The 20,890-nt window shown below is 38.4% G+C and overlaps 4 protein-coding genes across 4 annotated transcripts; 3 read left to right on the forward strand and 1 right to left on the reverse strand.

The window, feature by feature from the left end:
• The first annotated feature begins 162 nt into the window (after positions 1-162).
• On the forward strand, positions 163-3,001 carry LOC101302735 (transcription factor bHLH122-like). Its single transcript, XM_004295162.1, has 6 exons — positions 163-898; positions 1,266-1,627; positions 1,706-1,870; positions 1,994-2,059; positions 2,150-2,218; positions 2,310-3,001. The coding sequence occupies exons 1-6, from the start codon at positions 316-318 to the stop codon at positions 2,358-2,360; spliced, it is 1,296 nt and encodes a 431-aa protein (XP_004295210.1). The 5' UTR covers positions 163-315; the 3' UTR covers positions 2,361-3,001.
• A 5,561-nt stretch (positions 3,002-8,562) lies between these two features.
• On the forward strand, positions 8,563-12,153 carry LOC101298111. Its single transcript, XM_004296289.1, has 7 exons — positions 8,563-8,952; positions 9,475-9,690; positions 9,814-9,957; positions 10,803-10,922; positions 11,009-11,095; positions 11,184-11,399; positions 12,085-12,153. The coding sequence occupies exons 1-7, from the start codon at positions 8,563-8,565 to the stop codon at positions 12,151-12,153; spliced, it is 1,242 nt and encodes a 413-aa protein (XP_004296337.1).
• Positions 12,154-12,541: 388 nt separating this feature from the next.
• Positions 12,542-14,805, reverse strand: LOC101303020. The gene is made up of 7 exons (XM_004295163.1): positions 14,564-14,805; positions 14,201-14,448; positions 13,966-14,085; positions 13,720-13,878; positions 13,386-13,558; positions 12,995-13,100; positions 12,542-12,757 (listed from the first exon to the last, which is right to left on the reverse strand). Exons 2-7 carry the CDS (start codon positions 14,411-14,413, stop codon positions 12,728-12,730), a joined length of 801 nt encoding a protein of 266 aa, XP_004295211.1. The 5' UTR covers positions 14,414-14,448; positions 14,564-14,805; the 3' UTR covers positions 12,542-12,727.
• A 2,520-nt stretch (positions 14,806-17,325) lies between these two features.
• Positions 17,326-20,533, forward strand: LOC101303311. Its single transcript, XM_004295164.1, has 4 exons — positions 17,326-17,816; positions 18,882-19,165; positions 19,276-19,503; positions 19,649-20,533. The coding sequence occupies exons 1-4, from the start codon at positions 17,396-17,398 to the stop codon at positions 20,141-20,143; spliced, it is 1,428 nt and encodes a 475-aa protein (XP_004295212.1). The 5' UTR covers positions 17,326-17,395; the 3' UTR covers positions 20,144-20,533.
• The last annotated feature ends 357 nt before the right edge of the window (positions 20,534-20,890 follow it).

Genomic DNA, 20,890 nt, shown 5'->3' on the forward strand with positions numbered 1-20,890 from the left:
TGAATAGTTCTAGTGTCTATTCATCTCAGTTTCCTCTGTTTCAGACGCTACGTTTGTATTAAAATTCTATTCTTCCAAGGAAAAGCTGTTAGGATTTGGCTTTGGGGCAGCTAAGAATTCTTGGTTTGATTGTGTTTTCACTAAAGGTGCATCTTTTTCTCTGGGAATATTGTGCCGGGAGAAAGAGACAGTGTCTTCAGGATTTAATCTGGCTAGAAATAGTGAAAAGGAGTTTCAAGGAATATAGTTAAAGAAAGTTTGGATCTTTTTCTAAAATTTCGAGTCTTTGAATGAGAATTTAGGAAGAAGGAAGCAATGGAGTCTGATCTTCAGCAGCAGCATCATAAACCGCAGCAGCATGTGAACTCATCCAGCTTGTTGCGGTATCGATCAGCACCGAGTTCTTATTTTGCAAATATATTGGACACTGAATTCAATGAACCCTTCTTCAACCGAGCCCCTAGCCCCGAAACTGAGAGAATTTTAGCTCGATTTATGTCTAGTCAAGGTGGTGATATTGGAGGAACAGAAGAGATTGTACCGCATCAGAAAGTAGAAACAACTCAGCAACCACAGTTTTTGGTGCCTAAGCTGGATAATGATGCAGCAATGATTCAAGAACAAGAACAACAACAGCAGCAGCAGCGACAACAGCAGCAGCAGCAGCAGCAGCAGAGTCATATGAACAACTATACTTCTCAGGGTTTTTACCAAATTCCGTCTACAAAACCGCCTTTGCCGAATCAGAATCTGGCTTCATCTAATGAGGGAGCTGCTGCTGCTTATCCAATGGGGTCAAATCAGTTTCCTCTGATGAAAACTGGTGGTGTTACTCACTCAAATCTTATTCGGCATAGTAGCTCTCCTGCTGGACTTTTCGCCAATATCAATATTGATGGTATGTTCTTTTTGGTCTGCTGTTTCAGATTGCCTTGTTCTCACGATCAGTTTGATGCTTTAAAATGAAGCAGATTTCTTTTGATTTATGGAAAATTTATGTATCATATACTAAGTCAGTTTTTTCTTGAGGATGTATTTGATAAGTCAATTGGATCTTGAGTGATTTGGAAATGATCTTAGTACAAACCAGTCTTTCTGATGCTTGCACTTCACTTTCAATAGCTAGTGCTAAAAAGAATCTAATTACAGTATGCACATTTATAAACAAACCAAAGTATTGGTTATGTACTTTAGTCATATTTAGATTGAAAAAGGAGATGATACCCATAGTTGAATGATCCTTAATGATTCTTAGCAATTGGCAGTGGCAGGGTATGCTGCATTGAGAGGCATGGGAAATGTTGGAGCGAGTAATGGCACTAATGAAGACTCATCTTTTTCTCCTGCAAGCAGATTGAAGAACTTCTCATCAGGGCCACCATCATCTACGTCCAGCATGATGAGTCCAATTTCCGAAGTTGGGGAAAAAAGAATGAGATCAAACAATCAAGACCGCACCGGTGGTGGGTTTAGTGAAGGTCGTGGTAACAATTATGTCTCAGGATTCCCCATGGGTTCTTGGGAAGACTCTTCTCTTTTGGCGGATGATATCATTGGTTCAACTAACTTTAGAGATGATGATGATGATGTGAAAACGATTACTGGTCTAAGTGCTTCAGAAACTCAGGTAGAGTATTTATGTTCCTAGTGTGCTTGGTTGTGTTTACCTGTAATGTTGTTTCTCACATCATTTGTTGTCATTCAGAATATGGAAGCAAGAGGTCGCCCCTTGGCTCATCACCTGAGCTTGCCAAAAACTTCAGCAGAAATGGCTGCCATTGAAAATTTCTTGCAGTTCCAAGATTCTGTGCCTTGTAAGATTCGAGCAAAGCGGGGTTGTGCTACGCACCCTAGAAGCATTGCTGAGAGGGTAATGCTTATTTTGTTTTAGTAGCATTTATTTCATCTGTCTTGAGTATCCCTAACGTAAAGCTTGCAAATTAAGGCACATTTATGATAGTTTAAATGTTAATATGCTCATTTGCTGAAACAGGTCAGAAGAACCCGAATCAGTGAACGAATGAGGAAACTACAAGAGCTTGTACCTAACATGGACAAGGTAAATCTTTCACTTTCTTTTGTACATACTTTGAAATTGTTACATTGTGAGGACAATGAACTCAAATACCCCTCATGTCTTTCTGTGCAGCAAACCAACACTGCAGACATGTTAGATTTGGCTGTTGACTACATCAAAAACCTTCAAACTGAAGTCCAGGTACATTGAAAAGAGTAAAACCATGCCAAAATTTTGTACCTCCATTTTTAACCCTCATTGATCTTTCCTTTCTTGTGCTAAAATTTTCCAGACACTGTCAGAAGCTCGTGCTAAGTGTACATGTTCAAACCAGCAGCAGTAATAACTTCTTGTCTAGGAGGGACTTTGCCTATTTTTATGTACAGGACCATTAGGACTTGGAAAAGAAGATAGAAAGCAATGCTGGACCTCTTCTGAACTGAAAAAAGTGATAGTAGGTTGTTATTTATTATGTGGGTGGAGGAGAAATGAAGGGAGATGCTAAAAGTTGCTGTAAGATCTAATCCCATTAATGACATTATAGGAAGCAATTTCAAGCTGTACATTTATTTTTCCTGCTAGATGTGACATTTCATATTTATAGCTGTGTGGAGCTCAAACAATGTGTTCTCTCCCCCTCAAAGTGTGAGAGAGCTTTAGCTCCACAGCCTCCACCCCCACATTTTCTTGAAGGAAATGGGGATATGCCATCAGTAGGCAGCTCCATTAAATCACTTGTGAAGCACGTAAAAGCAAGCATGGTTCTTTTTATTTTGGTAGGAATAATTAGATAAGAATGAGTGCAGCATCTTAATTCTTACCTGTTCTGAAAGCATAAGCTTTTTGTTTTGCTCATTTGTAGTATCAAAATCTCTCTGGTTCCCAGTTTGGATTTGACGTTGAATGCCCCAGTTTTGATTGATTTCAAAGACTCTGACTTCTGTTAGTGCCATTGAAATTGAATGGTTCAGGCAGATCTAGGTTCTATATGCAATAATATAACACCCCATTTCAAGTTTTTTTTTATTTTTTATTATTATAGTTGGTTGTAGTGCTATGGGGTTGGTATTTTGATGAAAGTAGGCTATTTGCCTTTATGGATATTAAACCCTGTGTTCTTGCAGTTTCCAGATAAAGCTCGCCCATTCCCTTCTTAGGACTTTGCAAACACAAAATGTGCTGAAATGTATGTTAAAAAAAGAAAGAGGAACATGCATTATTTGTTTTCTTTTGCTTATACCTATAGTTTTCAACTTTGCTTTCATAAGCATGAAGTGGGAAGCTTTTAAGTTTGAAGCAAAGATATAAGAAACCAGTTCTTTGAAGTTTGAATGAGTTGCCTTGGTGAAGAAGGATTGTAGTTGTTTGAATGCAGGCTAGCTGGATTAATGGATGAGTGATGAGTCGCTATATATATATCCCTATTTGGCTCCAAAATTCAAGTGATTGCCATGTCATGACTGATGTCATGTCCATGTCCATATATCCATGTCCTCCCCAAATGCCTTTCCTTACCATTGAAAGAAAAATTACTTTGTCTACTTGTTTTATTGTTTCTTGTGGAAGAGCAGAATGCCCTTATTGTTCTTGTTCTTACTTGTTGGCATTTGGTGATCTTGGCCACAATGAGAGGAAGAGAGAACAGCACAGCTGTACTCTACTGTGGGTATCATGAAGTTGCATGACTTTTGAAGTGGGGACTTTTTTCCTTTTCTGCTAGCAACATGATTAAGCTACCTAAGTGATCACAACTGAAAAACAGCAATCTAGTCTTTGTTTGATGAAGACCAAACAATGTTCTTAGGGTAGATTGCAGAATACTAGAATCTCTGAAAGGCTATGTGCTATTAGTTAGTCACCTTTGAAAAATCAGGATTAAGACAGAGGATTCAGAGACCATAACATATAAGTGAAATGATATAACATCAGACCCATAACATCAGGTACACATTTGTCCTTAGAATTATTCCACAAGGGAACATAAAATTATTTATCTTTCATTCACAGGATGAGTGTTTCCTTGTCCACTTTACAACACATGTTCACAGGTTGTGATCATATTATTAGCTTGATAATGCCAATAAGCTCAAAAACAAACTTGATCATTCTTTGTCCTAATTCTATTTCTAACATAGGTTTCATCAGTTATAAGATATACACTGGTCTACCGTCTCTGTTAACAAATAATGAACACTTACCCTTACATGTGTTTCAAAAACAATGTAAAGCGAACCACCTCTGTTAGTACCACATGAATCTCACTTTTATGTGACAATTGATGTGATACAACTATGTTATTTAACGAAATTCTTGATAGGTCGGACAATTTAGTCATATTAGCTGCCACATTAGGTAGTCTTTATTTTATTTAATTTTATTTTTCATTAATGATTATATTTTCTCAAAGGATAAACCATCTTCATACAAAAAAAAATGTAGATACACATGCCTACCCTAGCATATTCACCAAGACCTAAGCCCGAGATAAGCACAAGACATGCCTACACCACCTAAACCATCGGCAAGATAGCAACAGCTCTCGCCAGATGTCAAGCCTAATAGCCTCAATCCCACATCGAAAAGAAGGAAAAGTTCAAAACCTTTTCCCATCTATAAAATATATCATTCTCTCTCTTCAATAACTACACATTTAACACTTACCAAACAATTACTCTGTAAATACAAATACATGGACTGTCTTAGGCATCATAATAGCGAAGACCTTTAGACGCGGTCTCCTTTCTTGACGCCACTTTGTAGTTCCCTTGACATGTTTCAGATCTCATTTGAAGTACAAGTGCACCGCGAAATCGACCCTGTGTCTGCCAAAGATTGAGATTAGGCAGCCTCTGTTTTCTGTTTCCAACTACAATTACAATCAAGATGAGTTATAACTCCCACATTTTGCTCTGCGTTAATGGGTATCTTAAGGTTTTGGTGGGCCTTAACAGAGCATGGCGTCACATTAATATGTGTAAAGAATGTTGGCTCGCTTTGCTAAGCTATCTTTGGGACCTCAATCCCACATCGAATAGAAGGAAAGTTCAAACTTTTTTCCCATCTATACAATGTATCATTCGCTCTCTTCATTAATTACACATTTGTTACTTACTAAACCGTTACTTTGTTATTACAAATTCATTGACTGACTTAGGCATCAGAGCAACAAAGACCGCTAGACACGGTCTCCTTTCTTGACGCTGCTTTGTAATTCCCTTGATAGGTTTCATATCCCGTTTGTAGTACCAGTGCACCGCTAAGCCGGACCTGTGTCTACTAGAGAAAGAGATTAGTCAGCCTCTATTTTCTGTTTTTGACTACAATTGTAGTCAAGATGAGTTATAACTCCCACATTTTGCTCAACATTAATGGGTATCTAAGGTTTTAGCGAGTCTTATTAACGGAGCATGGTGTTACATTAATATGTGTGAAAAATGGTGGCTCGGGTCAAATGAGCTAGATGCAAAAGCGACAACAATTTGTGGTCGTATGATTTCCTTAGCTGTTGGGAGGCATATAGTGCGATTGGTGATGACAAAAATGATGAGCCAGGTGGGTGAGCTACTGGGATGGAGTTTTGGTTTTGGAGGCGGCCTGTGCTTGGATGAGAGTAGGCTAATGTTCATTTGCTATTAAGATTGAAAGTGTCATAAGGCAAAATCAAACCCGACTCATTTATAGGATTTAATAAGGGGAGTGAGAGTTACATACCCTCAATTACAATCCATATATCCCGACCCATTTTAAAGTAAACAATTGTCACAAATGTCCCTACCCTGGACATTTAAAGAGAAAAAATATGGGCATATATGACGTTTTCACGTCAATAAATCGGTCTGAGTGTGTTCATCGTTGAACTCTTATAATTAATAATATCGTAAACTTAAACTCAACCTGTTCATTAAACAAGTGCCCCGAGATAATCCACCTAGTACGTTTATAAACATGGCGTATTATGTTTGATTTGATGACTCATTTAAACCAAATAAACAAGTCTAATGTCTCCAATGCACAACCATTTCTAACAAGCTGGCCGGCTCGAAACATAACACTTTATCAAGAGCTGGAAAACTTACTCTCATTAAAGCAAATTTGGCTGGAATGCCAAACCATGTGATGTCTTGCTTTAAGTGCCTTAAAAAACTGACAGATGAAATAGATAAGCAAGAAAGAAATTTCTCGTGGGGAGCTGAGATGAAACATGCTCTTGTTGCTTGGAAGGAGATTTGCAAGCCTAAATTACTAGGAGGTTTAGGAGTTAGACCTTCATAGTTTTTTAACAATGCTGCAATAGCCAAGCTTGCTTGGAAAATTCTTACTGACAAAAACAATTGGTGGGTGTATGTTGTTTCAAAGAAATAACTCAGGTTGTGCTCCCTTTTCCAGGCAAAGAAGAAACAAAAAAACTCTTTTGCTTGGAATGGTATACTGGATGTAAGAGACATAATTCTAAAAGGTATGAGATGGATCATAGGGGATGGTAAGTCTATTAATTTCTGGACTTTTAATTGGGTTTTTGAATTCCCTCTTATTACCTTGATTCCGGATCAACTTAGGAATACTATTAATACTCAAGAGGTGGTGAGTGATTATTTTGATGCGGATGGTTGGAACATTACAAAGTTAAGAGAATACCTAAATGAAGATGTGGTAAAAAAATTATGGGAATCCCAATCCCTACTCATCCCTCAGAGGATGAGTTTGTTTGGGGCCCTGCACCACATGGTAGATTTACTATCAAGTCTGCGACCTGGCTCCAATTGAACGATAAAGAAAAACATTGTAGAATTGAGTTGATCAAGAAGGTTTGGTCTCTGAACATACAGCCAAAAATTAAATTTTTTGGCTGGCTCCTTTTGAGAGGAAGACTCAAGACAAGAGATAGACTCTCTCCTTTTGGCTTGATTCAAGATAATTCTTGCCCTCTGTGTAATGAGGACAATGAAACCATGGATCATCTATTTGTTTACTGCAAGTGTACAAAAGATGTTTGGACCTTGTGGCTTAGCTCCACCAATCAATTGGGAGGAGGGTTTTTTCAAAGTTCTAAATAAGTGGGTTTTGGAAAATCCTTTTGATGGCAAATGCTTTGAAAAACTAATCATCACTTGTTGGCAGGTTTGGAAAGGAAGGAATGATGCTATCTTCAAAGGAAAAGTCCCTTGTCCCAATTCAATTATTGATGCAGCTACCTTTCATCAATGTAGCGTTACTGATTCTGTTAGCATCAATATGGATACAAATGGAAGAATAAATGAATCAAATATGATCAGGTGGTCACTACCCCCAACCGATTGGGTTAAAATTAATTTTAATGGCTCGGTTAAGAGCAACTCAGCTGTAGGAGGTTTCATTTTAAGAACTTCTTCTGGACAACCAATTGCAGCGGGTGCTTTCAACTTAGGTGTCACCAATGTCCCTGTTGCCGAGGCCCTGGTGTTCCGAAACAGCCTTATCTGTGCAAAGGAGAGAGGCCTCACAAAGATTGAAGTGGAAGGGGACTCCTAACTAATTATCAATGTAGTTAATGGTGTTTCTCAGCCCCCTTGGATACTCCTCAAACTCTGACATGATATTAAATGTTTGAGTAGCTCATTTGAGTTCATTCACTTCTCACATGTATTCAGAGAAGCTAACTTTGATTTCAATATATGCCATTGCTAATATGGGTCATAGATCTGATAGGTGTGGTCTTTGGTGGAGAATGTTTCCCCAGAGGCTTCTTTAGCCTTATCTGATTGTATGAACATTGGGTGTGTTCGAGACACCTCTATTTAATTATTTATTTTCCCCATAAAAAAAAAAAACCCATGCATAGTTGTTAATGTATCGACTTGTTGATGAGTTGTAATTGTGCAGGTTCAATTTACATTATTCATACACGTTTCAAGTCATATCTGAATCAGTAACCTTATTTTCGAGAAAGAATCCAAATTCATGTAACCATGATATCAAGATGTATTCGAAACAATAAATAACCCAAATTTTTCACCCAACATCATTTCTAAGCTCACCAAATTAAAGCGCGAACGAATAGATTCAAAGGATTTGTTTCATTTAGCAAGAAATCTTGATAATCTATTTATAGATAACAGATAGAAACTCAAAACACTCCAGCAAATTCATAGATTTTTTGCCTTTTTGCGAACTAACAAACAACAAATCCGTTGCTCGCTCATCATACATACACAAATTTCATAAAACTTACCGTAACAATGATGATACACTGAACTTCTATTGCCCCAGACATTCAACACCTGAATTTACCAAGCAAAATTGAAATAGTCCACGAGAAAAATTCAGATACTCTCATTGAAGAACAAGAGGAAGAAAGAAGAAGTTCAAAATGGTTCCTGCTGTCTCGAACGTTGAGCCAACGGTTATTGCGGTTTCCCTCTCATTTCAAATTTTTTTGAATCACAAACAACCAAAAAAACAACCAGCAAACAAAAAAAACCAACAAAAAAGAAACTGATTTCACTCCCATTCATACCTGCAAATCAACGTCGTCCATCTCTCTCTCTCCTCTCTCCGCCCTTCATGCCATGGCAGACTCCCCCTTCCAAGAGCTCCGATTCGGCTTCGAATCGGCTCGGCTCCGTCTCGGCTCGACTTCTCTAAGCCCCATACCCTCCCCCTCCACGCGGCGCCTCTCCATTGGAAGCGCCGAGCGGCCGAGTCACCGCGGGCGCAATATCGCCTCCGCCGCGGCTCGACAGCTGTCATGGTTGTCCCTTCAGGGATGGCTGGCCGACGCCGACGACGCCACGTCGGCACGAGCCATAAGGGGGGGCTTGGAGCCGGCGCAAGCCGTGGCTTGGGAGCTCTTTACCCCAATCCAGAGGATTCTCTTCGTCGCCGTTATAAGCGTCGCCGCCGCCGAGTCCAGGAAGAACCGCATCATTTCGCGGCTGAAGAAATCGGTGGAGTTTAGGGTTTGTAAAGAACTGAGCTTTTTTATAATTGGGGTTTTTGTTTAATTGTGGATTTGAATTATGGGTTTTTTAATTGAATTGTGAAATTCTTTAACGGTTTTTGGATTAAAGATTGGTTCTTGATGATTTTGATTATGTGCATTTATGTGAAAATTTGATTAATTTTAACGGTTCCATGTGTTTATATCAGAGATTGGTTTGAATTAGGGTCCTTGAATTAGTACCAGTTAAGGTCTATTATCTACAAGGTTGGTTTGCATAGTACATTTCATTCTTCTGTTTAATGCTTTTGGTTAATACTTAATACAATCCCAGATTGGATTGAAAGCTGTAAGAAATTTGGTCTTTGTTATGTATGATGTATCAGATACTCGTTTGTTTGGAACATTGTTGTTTTAGTAGTATTCAGATGTGTAAATAGAATTGCTACTGCATAATTTGCTGATTCTGTGATTCTTATGTGTGTGTGATGAGAGTTTATAGTCTGCTTGGTTTAATGCTTTGTGGGAACTCTATTATCAGGATCAGGTGTTGTTGAACATGCAGCACAAGCTTGACAGTCTATGCGCGCAGATAAGTAACATAAAGGACCACCCGGGGACTGAGACTCCGGTCATGTCCCCAACAAAGGACATAGAAATGCAATCTGATGAAGCTTTTGGTTGTGATAAAATCAAATTCGTTGATTGCGGTTGTTGGCTTTGTGATCAGCATCGTGATGTTTCTCATGGTTTGGTGGTAAGAGTTTCTTCTTACAAGTTGGATTGGTTTGTCTGGTTGAGAAATGTGTTATCTTGTCCAGTGTATGACAGTTTTGCTAGTTCATTACAAATCTTGAATCATTACTTCATTTTGTAACAGGGTTGTAATGACATGAAAGGATCCGGTGGGTATGAGATACTACAATATAAAATGTCTATTGACCATGTAGCAGAGCAAGAGGAGCGCCGCATGTCTGATTTATCAGACCTGGCATCAAGTGTCACATCTGCTGCTGACTTCCAGGTATATAACACTGTAATTTCAGAATGACGGATCTTTTGATAAAGCATTGTTGATAAACCATTGTCTCGATAAATTAGTTTGTGAGGGATCCCATAGGTTATCAACCAAGATTGCAAAGTCAAGTGACTAAACTCTCAGAAGCAATATCTATAATGTTTACGTCGTTAACTTCTTTTGTTGTTTAAGCATTTTGTTTTTCAAAAGTTTAAGCTGTAGTGCTAGATATATGTTATCAATAACTTCTACATTGATGCTAGGTAGAAGTTGTTCTTCATAGTTGGTTGTAATCGTAATTATGCCCTTAAATTTTTCCTAGTTGAAATGGATTACTGATGTTGAATGTGTTCTCTAGGCTAGCAGTAGTGTTATAGTTGCTGTTTATTTAGTTAAATAGCTCGCAACTGTGTTGCTATGCCAAGTCTATGAGTTGCAATGGATTGGTTAAGGACCATCAAAATTCTGACACTAGCCAAACTAAATATAGGGAGAATACAACTTATGACAAGAATGTGCATGACATTACAGTGAGAAACTTCAGTGAATGAAACTGAAATATAAAAAGCTTCTCCCTTCTGAAATCTTGGGTGATCTCAGAATTGTCTGTTCATTTTCTTCTACTTTATTTTGGTTGTTAAACCCCATAAACATTTCTAATCAACTCCTTACTCCATTAGCCTGCAAAAAGTATCAAAAATGGCAGTAGAGTAGACACTTTAATTTTCTTTACATGTCTGGAACATGAAAGTTGACTACCTAATGTTGATGAATTATTTTAACAACTGACAAGAATAGACAAGATTTCCAACGTATCATGTCATTGATGTGATTTGTTGCAATTTACACAGCTGAACAGCTTAGCTATTGAACAAGACATGTACAATCTCAAAAGGGATTGTGAAGAGAAAGATGGGACCATAAGGGAGCTAACCTCTTTACTCCACTCATCTGAAACTGCTGGTTCGAAGGTAACTTCACTCTCATGTTCTATCATTCTTCTTTCATTCCAAAATTTCCTTTGATTGATCTGATTTATCGTCTTCAATTTTGACAGAGGATTGCACAGTTGGAGGACATAATTCGTAGAAAAAATTCAACAATTACAAGACTAAAGAGGGACATGGCGGTTCTAGAGCAGAAGGTAAGACATTCCTGGGTGAGAAAAGTAGGTTTTAGAATTGTGGAAAGGAATGTTTTCTGAGTTAATTGTGTGTTTTGTATGAATACAGGTAGTACACCATGCAAGGCTTCAGAGGTCCTCTTACTCTTCTTCGTTAAGCTCGGATGATTCAGACTTTGCAGACACTCTTCCAAAAGTTCCTCACATGGCAGACAATCTTCTTTATGATATGGATAGTACTACAAGCCCTTCCGATTCAGATTGTTCCTCCCCCGTGAACCGAACATGCCAGAAACTAGTGCCAGAAAAGGCTTCAACTTCTATGGTAGATCCACTAACTAGCAGGTGCACATCGGTGGCTCCTTTGAAAGAGATAAGTATGAATTCAAGGCATTTGCGATCAGTTAACACAAGATCTCAAACAGTTAGTCCAAGACGGCAATCATTGAGTCCAAGATCCCGACCAACAAGTCCCTTATCCCCCTTTTCGAGACCTCAAACAGCAAGTCCAAGTTCCCGACCAGCAAGTCCCTTATCCCCCTTACCAAAAAAATCTCAGTCAGCGAGTGCTTTTAAAAGACCCGGTACATCTCAAACTTCAAGGCCAAGGCAGTTATCAGCTGGTGGAGATTCAAAAATCAATAAAAGGCGTCCTTTGCCTCTGCGGAAGGAATCAAAAAATGCTACTCCACAGAAGAGATGGACTTAGTAAGGTAGCATGCTTTTACTGTGCTCAATACTAAGCTGAATCTATGTCATTTTGGTATTTATCTTTCAAACTTTCTGCAAATATCATTGTGTTTGAACAATTAAACCTTGAAACCAATTGTTTTTGAATTAGTGCAATTTCTAAAAACGAATTTATTCAAGAACAGGGTTGAAAGTTTTGAACTCTATCAGGAATTTTGAAAACATACCTGAAATGTTCCGTGTTATGCAAACTATTGACAAATGCAAAATGTATGCTGTTACTGAATCTATTCTCATCTAGTTTCATTTGCCTTCTGTAGGTTGATGTGGAGAATGATACATGCACAATCGGAGTTTGTTCATGCCAGTTGAACATGCTTTTTGAGTAGATATATGTGGAATCAGGCTAGTATATATATTATTAGGTGTTGGGACTTATGCCATAATGTTAAGATGATGTTGCTGGTAAACATAGAATTGCAGAGCTTCAGCAGTACTTAGGTGGACATCTTTTACTTAGTTTCATTGTGACATGGCTCTCTTTGAGTTGAAGATGATCATTATTTAAGCTGTTCCATTATGGTTCATACAGCATTGTTGTGGAAACTTGTATTGCAAGTCAAATCTGGAACAATTTGGATAGATGTTCTATAGAGGAGAGAGAAGGGAGTAAGAATGATGATGACTTGCTTTGTACCCGAAATATTCCATTGATGGAATCATTTTAGAGGAACAATAATTGGAACGGCAGCCAAATTTGAATTTTCTGAACACTTGAAGAGCACTGGCAGTTTACAATTACAAAAAGTTCAAATCTAGAGCTAGTTCTTTCCCACTGTTTTCTTTTTCTTTTTTGGGTTCCCTCTCTAGAGAGGAAAATGCTTAGGCTACAATAAATTACAAATTTGACAGTAAGGCCAGCAAATCAGCAATATCAGTTCATGCTGAGGCAGTAGTGAAGCATTAGACTCTAGGCCACTGTGGACTCACAACCTGCATAAGCAAATACGTCATCAGACACCAAGCAAAATGTTCTATCATAGTTAATTCTGGATTTCTAGGTCACAGCCTAAATTTCGTTTGATACTTTGATATATACTGATTCACCGAAAAAGAATCTCTTTACTGATTATACCAGATAGTTCGGAAACTTAGTGAATCTGGACCACAACAACAGACCTCATAACAATAATTTACAATTACTCCGAAAAATGTAGCATATCCACAAACCTCGAGTGTGCTAAACACTAATCGCATTCGACTTGCAACAACAGATGGTTCCTCAGCATGTCCAACTACTGCCATTTGCTCTAGTTGAAGAGTCTTAACAGGAAGCCTTCAACAACAATAAGAAATAATGAAGAACAATGGTGCACCATCACAAACTATGAATACAGATAAAGGCCAAGTACTGCAATTGGATACTAATAATCTTAGCATGAAGTACTTGAGGAATATCGAGAACTGGCCAAGTACATCACACAAATGGCTAGTGTTATGCTTGAACAGGAATATCATGAATTCACATAGGCAAACAAGAGCTCGGATTAAGCATTACAGGTGCTTAATACTAGCAGGATAAGCTCAAGGTAGGAAATGTAATATGCTGAAAGCATCTTACCATGCCATTCCCCTCAAGTAATAAGCATTTGCTATGACAGCACAAAAGCCTTTCCACTTGAGCCTTTCTTCATCTGACACTGGAGGTGTGGATGACCATCTAACTATCGTTGGCTGCGGCGTACACAAAATGGTGATAAATATGATGCTCAACCACAGAATGCACTCATCAATCTGCACCAGACGATGACAATCAGTCCCAAAGATGAACCTCTATGTATCAAAAGAGAGTGGTTACAAAGATCACATTTACGACCAAAGACAATCATATAGATAATAATGAGTAGTACAATTTCGATAAATCGTTCAAGTTCAACCAGGAAGGACCGACTTACCTCCCCTGATGCAATCTTGGATTTCAAACTAGTGCTTCCACCATAGCTCTCCATTGCTTCAATTTCAACACCAGTTTGCATCATATCAATAAGCTCTTTTCTTAATCCTTCATCCGTGCATCCCAGCGCATACGCATTCACCCCAGCACTGATGAACTCCTGATCAAACAAAACCCTTTAATTCCTAAACAAACCAAACAAAAAACCTCAGAAAAATACCAAGTTCAAGAAAACCACTCATTATACTTTCAAGTTGTCACCTCCTCCCCGGTCAAGCACATTCCTGTACCTCCTAAACAAACTGATTGCTATGTTCCGCGATGATCGATACTCCTCGTCTGATGGAATTGAATCATGCATCTGGCACTGTAATTGGTAACAGCAAAGTACGTCACACTTATATAAACCCTAAAAATCTTCTCTTACAAATTAAAAAAGAAAATAAAAGGTGACGAACTTGCTTAAACACTTGGTCACTTACAAGCCATTTCTTGGTGCTGCTCTGCTGATTTCGACTCTTCCAATAAAATGAAGAAGCAGACAATACAGAACTACAAGGAGCTCGGATTCGGCCAAGACAGATTGAAACATTGTTCAAGGAATTCACATGTGTAATCTTACATGGTAATATGGTCTCATTTAGTATATGAGAATCTAGATATGTGATAGCTCTTGGAGCATATACCATCAACATGGTTGTAGTTGTACCATGACAGAGTACGTATCAACCTTCACAACAAAAACCCACAAACCCAACATCAGAACTAAACTAATGAACACAAATCCACATCAAACCAACGCCAACTCACTCAAATAAATGAAACCCAGAAAAGAAAAAGCTTACTTGTTAGAGCTGCTCTGTTTTTCTTGCTAATCAAACAGAGCTCGACAGAAATGAGAATCCAAGTGAGGATTAATGGATTATGTGAAGTGAATATTGAGAGGATCAGAGGCCACGAATTATATGGATGGCTATGAAGATTCTATTTTGATTCCAAAAATTTTGAGATTAATTCTGGTTGCTAATTGATCAACTGGCGTATGAGAATCTTCTTCTGTTTTGTTGGTTTTTTTTGTTTTTGGGGTCAGTTTGATATTCTTTGCAAGCAAACGCCGATAACGACGTCGGCACGTCGGCGATTACTAATTTCAACGCAATTTTCAGAAGCTACGCCGTTTCGTTCGTTCTTTCAGTTCGGCATTGGGTGGGCTGGTGGTGCAATAAGTGGATTGGGCTCCCATAAACCCAATGCTTGGGCTTTGGATCTGGCCATTATTAGGTTGGATTTTGTCCTTCGGCCATGCCACCTTCACGCAAGAGAATGTCTTTAGTACACAACGTGTTTCAACACATATTATGTGGATGATTAAGATTATATGTCATCAATACAGATATATGGTTATCATATGAATGATTATGTATAGCTAAAATTACTTTTTCATCGGTGTGTACAAGAATTTTTTGCGTGTATAAAATTGGTTTATTTCGAATCCAACCAAGATTGACCTTATTTTTCATTTTTTATTTTGATTTTATTTACTAGTCTACACTGCAATAACATATTTCAAACTGAAATGAAAAGCCAGAAAACCGATAGAACTACAACATGTGTGATAAATTTAATTACTTGAAGCTCATCGATATATACAATTGGCATGGGACATAATAGACCAAATTGTGTGAGTGACGTATATAATAGACCAAATTGTGTAAGAATGCAGTTGGTGCAATGTTGCTCTCAATTTCTTATGATTCAAGAACTTTTCCACGTTATCGTCACCCCATTCATCATCAAGCTTCCCTTTGCCGACGTCTTTGGCGCCCGAAACCTACCTCATTGCTAGTTAAATTAGGATAAGCACTAGGTCCATTCTCAACTTTATATAAGCTCCAAAATACATTCACTCACACTCATTAGCTAATATGCAAAATGGTTAGATCAATCAAATCATTAGTCGTGGTGATTAGATACTAGTCAAGCATGAAGATTCCAGAGGCATCATGGGACAAACTTTGCTTATTTTCAAAGTTTGCTATTCTCTGGGTCACGAGCAATGTCTTGTGCCTTATTCCTTTTAAAATAGTGATGTTGATTCGAGTGAAAAATACATGGATGTATATTGCTATTATTATACTAGAAACCTAGATTGAGCAATCTAATTGATTAATCGTGTTCTTAATTAATTAAGCCAAGTTGATACGATATATATTCCGACAGAATAGTAGCGCACTTGTGTATGGTTTATATGAGAATCTGGTAAGAACCAAGAAGTTTCTGGTTTGAATAATCAATTGAACAAGTATTGGAATCGTGGTCGATCGTGTCCGAATAGTCGAATACAATAGCTGAAGTCGAACCCCTAATTCACCTCGAGCAGATCTGTCAAACATAAGTTATTGGCAATGGGGCGGATCTAGGTGTTCACACACTCGGACGGGACTCAAGTCCCACCCTAGTTTGTTGGGATAAAAACATACAGTCCTCTCTTACCATATAGTCATATGCTAGTATATTACATATATATGATACCCAATTTCAATTCTCTCAAAAAGAAAGAGAATGTCGTTTTCTCATATATTTTATTAAAATAAAGAGACTTATCGTCTTCTTCGTTCTTTCAAAATAGTTATCGTAGTGTTAGATTTAGTTAGTCGAGCTAAGTTTTATATATATATATATATATATATATATATATATATATATATTATTTCGTATTACAACAACATGTTTGTTTAACTTCATTTAGTATTACATCTAGAGAGTTTTATGAATATTGTTTTGTATAACCATGCATTTGAGGAGGAATGCTCATCAATACGTTCCTCATGTTTTATGTGTATCTTTCTTTTCAATCTATAAATTGCTCTCGAACAGTTGAGTTTTTTTTTTATAGTGAAAAATTCAAGTCCCACCTGGTTTCAATTCCTGGATCCGCCCCTGATTTGCATGATAATAGGTTAATTTAGAACAAAAAATAAAAATCAATGGTTCACATACGTTAACGGTAATTAAAGATTTAAAGTCACGTACCTTTAATAGTATTATCGATTATCGACATACAACTTCTAATTAACACATCATCTTATCATTCTTATGCCCTTCCAAACCTTCTGAAATTTCTTATTTTGAGTTCAACTAGAGGTACCGACCGCAATATATAACAACTACCAATACCTTAGCTAGCTGATAAGAGTAGAACATTTAGCTAAAGAAAGGTAAACGCTAGTACAACCTTTCTCGATCAGTTCAAACGAGAAAGAAAGAGTGAGTGCACGCCGAAGAAATATCGCACATAGTTTCAACAAAAGCATCATTAAGCTAGTGATAGTTGAATACCCATAATTGAGAGATGTAATCACATAACGCCATCATCTAATTCTCTAACCGTACACTATATATCAATATCATACCATGAAATTAAATCATATAGTATAATATAATCTAGAGGAAGAAAATTCGTAGCAACTTAGCGTGCGTCTGATGTGAACCAGACTCAAAAACCCGCCCCTCGATTTCATTGACTTTGTATTTCTTCGCCTAATCAAACCAAACCAAACCATCCCTCTCCTTCCTTTTCTCTTTCTCTGCATCCATTTCATGTTCCATACTTCCATATATAACAAGCTCACCTCAACACGAGGGTGGAAGAGCATTAATTGAGGCATCCTATTCAGATGACCATGGACCGATCACAACCGAGCTCCGACTCACCGACGCGAGAGCCGAAATCCCCTGTGGTTCTCTCCATCGAGTGCCTCAAGGGAACCTCCAAAGCCGACGAGTGGACCGACGACATGCTCCAGACCGGAGACATAGTCGAGGAGCTACGTATCGGCACCTCCGTCACCGTCAAGTCGCCGTTCAAGAACGGCAGGAGCGGCGTCCAGAAGATTCTCCACGCTTCCTTCAAGGCCAAGGACACGTCCATCCAGGTCAGAGTCCGCCGCGGCCGGGACGACTTCACGGAGTTGCAGGCTTGTATCGTACCCAACGACTCCGCCGGGAAAAGGGTGTACATGCTCCGGTCCATTTCCGATCCCAACTACGCCGTCGGGTTCTGCGATCGCACCGAAGCCGACTGCTTTGAACTACAAGGTAAGAGAGACGAACCCATTGACTTTTACGTTGACCGGTTTGTACGCCATTATTCTTTTCTCTTCTCTACTCTCTACTGTTTCATTATGCATCTCTGGACGAGTGATATGCTCACACGTGTCCGGATTAAGAAATGCCCTAGTTGGCCAGTAGTGCACGTTAATTATGAACTAGTTGAACCCTAGCTCAATATATAATTAACTAAATTAAGTTGGAAGATATTTTTTTGTTTTTGGTTTTTTTGGCCAATATTTCTAGGAATGTGTTTTGTTGTATGAAAGCGATGACTCCTTTTAAGCTGCCCCCATCTGACATTCATGACTTCCTCTTTCATTTGTTGAAAATGGAGATTGACCAAATTTAACTGGTGCTAGACAGCTTCATTATTGGAAATTTGCAACCTTACTTTATTATTTCATGTATAACTATTTTGGTTTGGAGAATTAGAGTAATAATTTGCAGTAGGAAGAATGTTATTGGGTTTCCTTTGCCTTATATTGGAGCTGTAGGTGAAGTTGGTGGAATAGAATGAGAATGGTCATCAATATGATGAAGACAGTAGTGAAATAAATTCATTTCTGTATATAATGTAGTTCAAAAAAAGTAAAGAGACATTGGAAAGAAAATAATGTTAGATGTTCGACCTAGAATTTGATTATGTGTTTAGAATTACAAGATCAAGAACGAACATGATAGTCGTATATGTCTACTAAGATTAAAATATAATGACAAAATTTTTAATCGGGTACGTAGTCGTACTAGTGCCATGTGATGGCATGCGGTGTGCCCGACTTCTATTGAGCATCCCCACCATGTACATGGCATGGCTGCCCTATTAAGATTGAAGGAACAGCAACCATATACACTCTGCGGCAAATTAATTAATTGATGACTACAGGTTGGGATGCTGTGGTTATGCCCCGCGAGTGTTGGTGTGTTTTGTTTATGTGCTGCTAGATTGCTTTGCTTAATGCTCTATAAATGAGGGGATCATATATATATATAATACTTCACATTGTTTGCATCATTTGCATGCACGGTTTTAATTCAAAGAATAATTTGCAGCTTCAAGGAACGACCGGATGGTTAGTGCATTAACCAGGACGAAGCTTCAAGATGGATATGTTGCATATCCTTGGGAAAGAAGGATGCAGGAGTTGCTACCAATTCCCTATTCTAGCAGCTTCCTTTCAGTACTCTTCCTTCCCAAGGCTTCAGATCGCGCAGCTTCTCGCTACAATGACTTGGATGACACCCTTGCTAGGGCAAATGCCTGGCTCAATGCCTCCCAGGCCTCTGGCGTCCCCGTCGTCTTCATGAACATCCAAACCGAGTCCCTTCTTACCAAGGTACGTTGATATATATATATATATATATATATTTATATATATATATATATTTATACGTACGTAAGCTTGATATATATAGTTAACTCATTAGTTTGTGGTTTTGTTTTTAGATTTCCGGAGAGACAGCTTCTTCAACTGTAAATGCAGGGTCATTATCCGATTTGGCAAATCTTGCAAGTGCAAGCTTGTATGGTTTTGAAGATTACCATGGGGTTGACATTGGTGTAGTCCGAGCTGTTCGCCTGTGGTATGCTCCTCTTGGTCCAGAAATTCCAATTGAAATCAAATTGCAAGAAGGAGACGTCAAACTTGGTTTCGCCATTAGCCGCACAGAAGAGGTACCATATACTATTAACATATATCTACCTTATTTTCCGATCCGACGACCACATTATGTGACAGTTGATGTGCCTAACTATGTGGTAAGCGATTACTAGTTAGATAGCTTGTCTTTTTAATTCCTGAGTTCCTTGTGATCCGCAGGGGTTTATATACGTTTCATCAGTGGCTGATGGTGATGAAAATGCACCTTCAAGCCGATCGGGGTTGAGCAATCTGTACAAAGAAGCAGTGCAGGCGTCAAGGCTGCTGGTGGTGTCAAGGGTCTCGAACCAAAAGGTGCTCCCTTGGATGGTTTCTTCAACAGGAGCAATTAGATGCTACGATACTGTTTCACTTAGCCAGAAGCTGTCGCTGCACCGTCACGCCAAGATTCCGGTGCCGATTCACGTTTTTCTCTGGGATAGAACTGTGTTTCCTTCAAACACAAACCAAACAAGGAGGGGTGCCTCTCCATCAACTATACCATTACCGCTACCGCCTGAAGTTCAATTGTCTCGTCAGCCTAGCGGGAACCAAATACAACCTCTACAGTTAGAACTTGATGAAGAAAGGTTATCAGAGAGGCTTGAGAGAGATACAGCTGGGGAGTCCTCTTTTAGATTTCATGATTTTGCACTTTCTAGCAATTGGGTATGATTATGATCAATATATTTTGGTTCTTAATTTTGTGAAGTATCATGGTATGTTCTTTCTATGATTAATCATGCACATTAGTCCTGCATCTAGGCATAATTGGTTACATGCATCGACCTGATTAGAAATATAGATTGATGGAGTGCTAGAACTTTATGTTGACAAAACAGGACTTCAAAACCAAGCATATACAGAAGTGATCAGTCAATTATCTTTGTGTGTACGTATGTAAGAACTCTGTAAAAGAACTCTGTCAATGAGCCGTGGCTTGGTTGGTTAAGGTGTTTAACTGACAACTTTGAGGTCATTAGTTCAAACCTCATTGACGTATGTAGGGTGTGTGAATTATTAATAAAAAGTTTAAAAAAAAAGAAAAAAAAGAACTCTGTGAAAGCATGTGTAAATCATTTGTTTCTTTCTTGTATCTCAACCTAATTAATAGTTACAAAGAGAACAATAAGTGTCCATTTGCTAGTACATAGTACCTGAAACTCTGAAAGACGCTTTAACTTTCCAAAACAACAATTTCCATAATGCTTAATCTATGATTAGTGATTCGAAAAAAATAAGCTCGGATCCAACTCCAAAGGGTGAGATGAAAGGATTGCCTATCAATTCATAAGAACATGAGCATGCCATGATGACACCAGGCCCGGAGGTGAGGCTAAGGAGGCCACCGCCTTAGGCACAAGATTTTAGGAGGCACAAAATTGTTAGATTTGAATATCAGAAGCACATGTAACACGCCAA

This window comes from Fragaria vesca, linkage group LG3, assembly GCF_000184155.1.
Source record: "Fragaria vesca subsp. vesca linkage group LG3, FraVesHawaii_1.0, whole genome shotgun sequence".
NCBI classification, from domain to species: Eukaryota; Viridiplantae; Streptophyta; class Magnoliopsida; order Rosales; family Rosaceae; genus Fragaria; species Fragaria vesca.

Bases quoted from the DNA above. Each gene is read 5' to 3' on its own strand.
- LOC101302735 (XM_004295162.1), top strand. From the start codon at position 316: ATGGAGTCTGATCTTCAGCAGCAGCATCATAAACCGCAGCAGCATGTG. The intron at 1,628-1,705 runs GTAGAGTATTTA...GTTGTCATTCAG, and splicing joins TAAGTGCTTCAGAAACTCAG to AATATGGAAGCAAGAGGTCG. The intron at 1,871-1,993 runs GTAATGCTTATT...TTGCTGAAACAG, and splicing joins CTAGAAGCATTGCTGAGAGG to GTCAGAAGAACCCGAATCAG.
- LOC101303020 (XM_004295163.1), bottom strand. From the start codon at position 14,413: ATGTTGATGGTATATGCTCCAAGAGCTATCACATATCTAGATTCTCAT. The intron at 13,879-13,965 runs GTATAATGAGTG...TTGTTTGATCAG, and splicing joins GAGGAGGTGACAACTTGAAA to GAGTTCATCAGTGCTGGGGT. The intron at 12,758-12,994 runs GTTTGTGGATAT...TTGCTTATGCAG, and splicing joins TAGTGTTTAGCACACTCGAG to GTTGTGAGTCCACAGTGGCC.
- LOC101298111 (XM_004296289.1), top strand. From the start codon at position 8,563: ATGGCAGACTCCCCCTTCCAAGAGCTCCGATTCGGCTTCGAATCGGCT. The intron at 8,953-9,474 runs GTTTGTAAAGAA...CTCTATTATCAG, and splicing joins AGAAATCGGTGGAGTTTAGG to GATCAGGTGTTGTTGAACAT. The intron at 10,923-11,008 runs GTAACTTCACTC...CAATTTTGACAG, and splicing joins CTGAAACTGCTGGTTCGAAG to AGGATTGCACAGTTGGAGGA.
- LOC101303311 (XM_004295164.1), top strand. From the start codon at position 17,396: ATGACCATGGACCGATCACAACCGAGCTCCGACTCACCGACGCGAGAG. The intron at 19,166-19,275 runs GTACGTTGATAT...TTTTGTTTTTAG, and splicing joins CCGAGTCCCTTCTTACCAAG to ATTTCCGGAGAGACAGCTTC. The intron at 19,504-19,648 runs GTACCATATACT...TGTGATCCGCAG, and splicing joins CCATTAGCCGCACAGAAGAG to GGGTTTATATACGTTTCATC.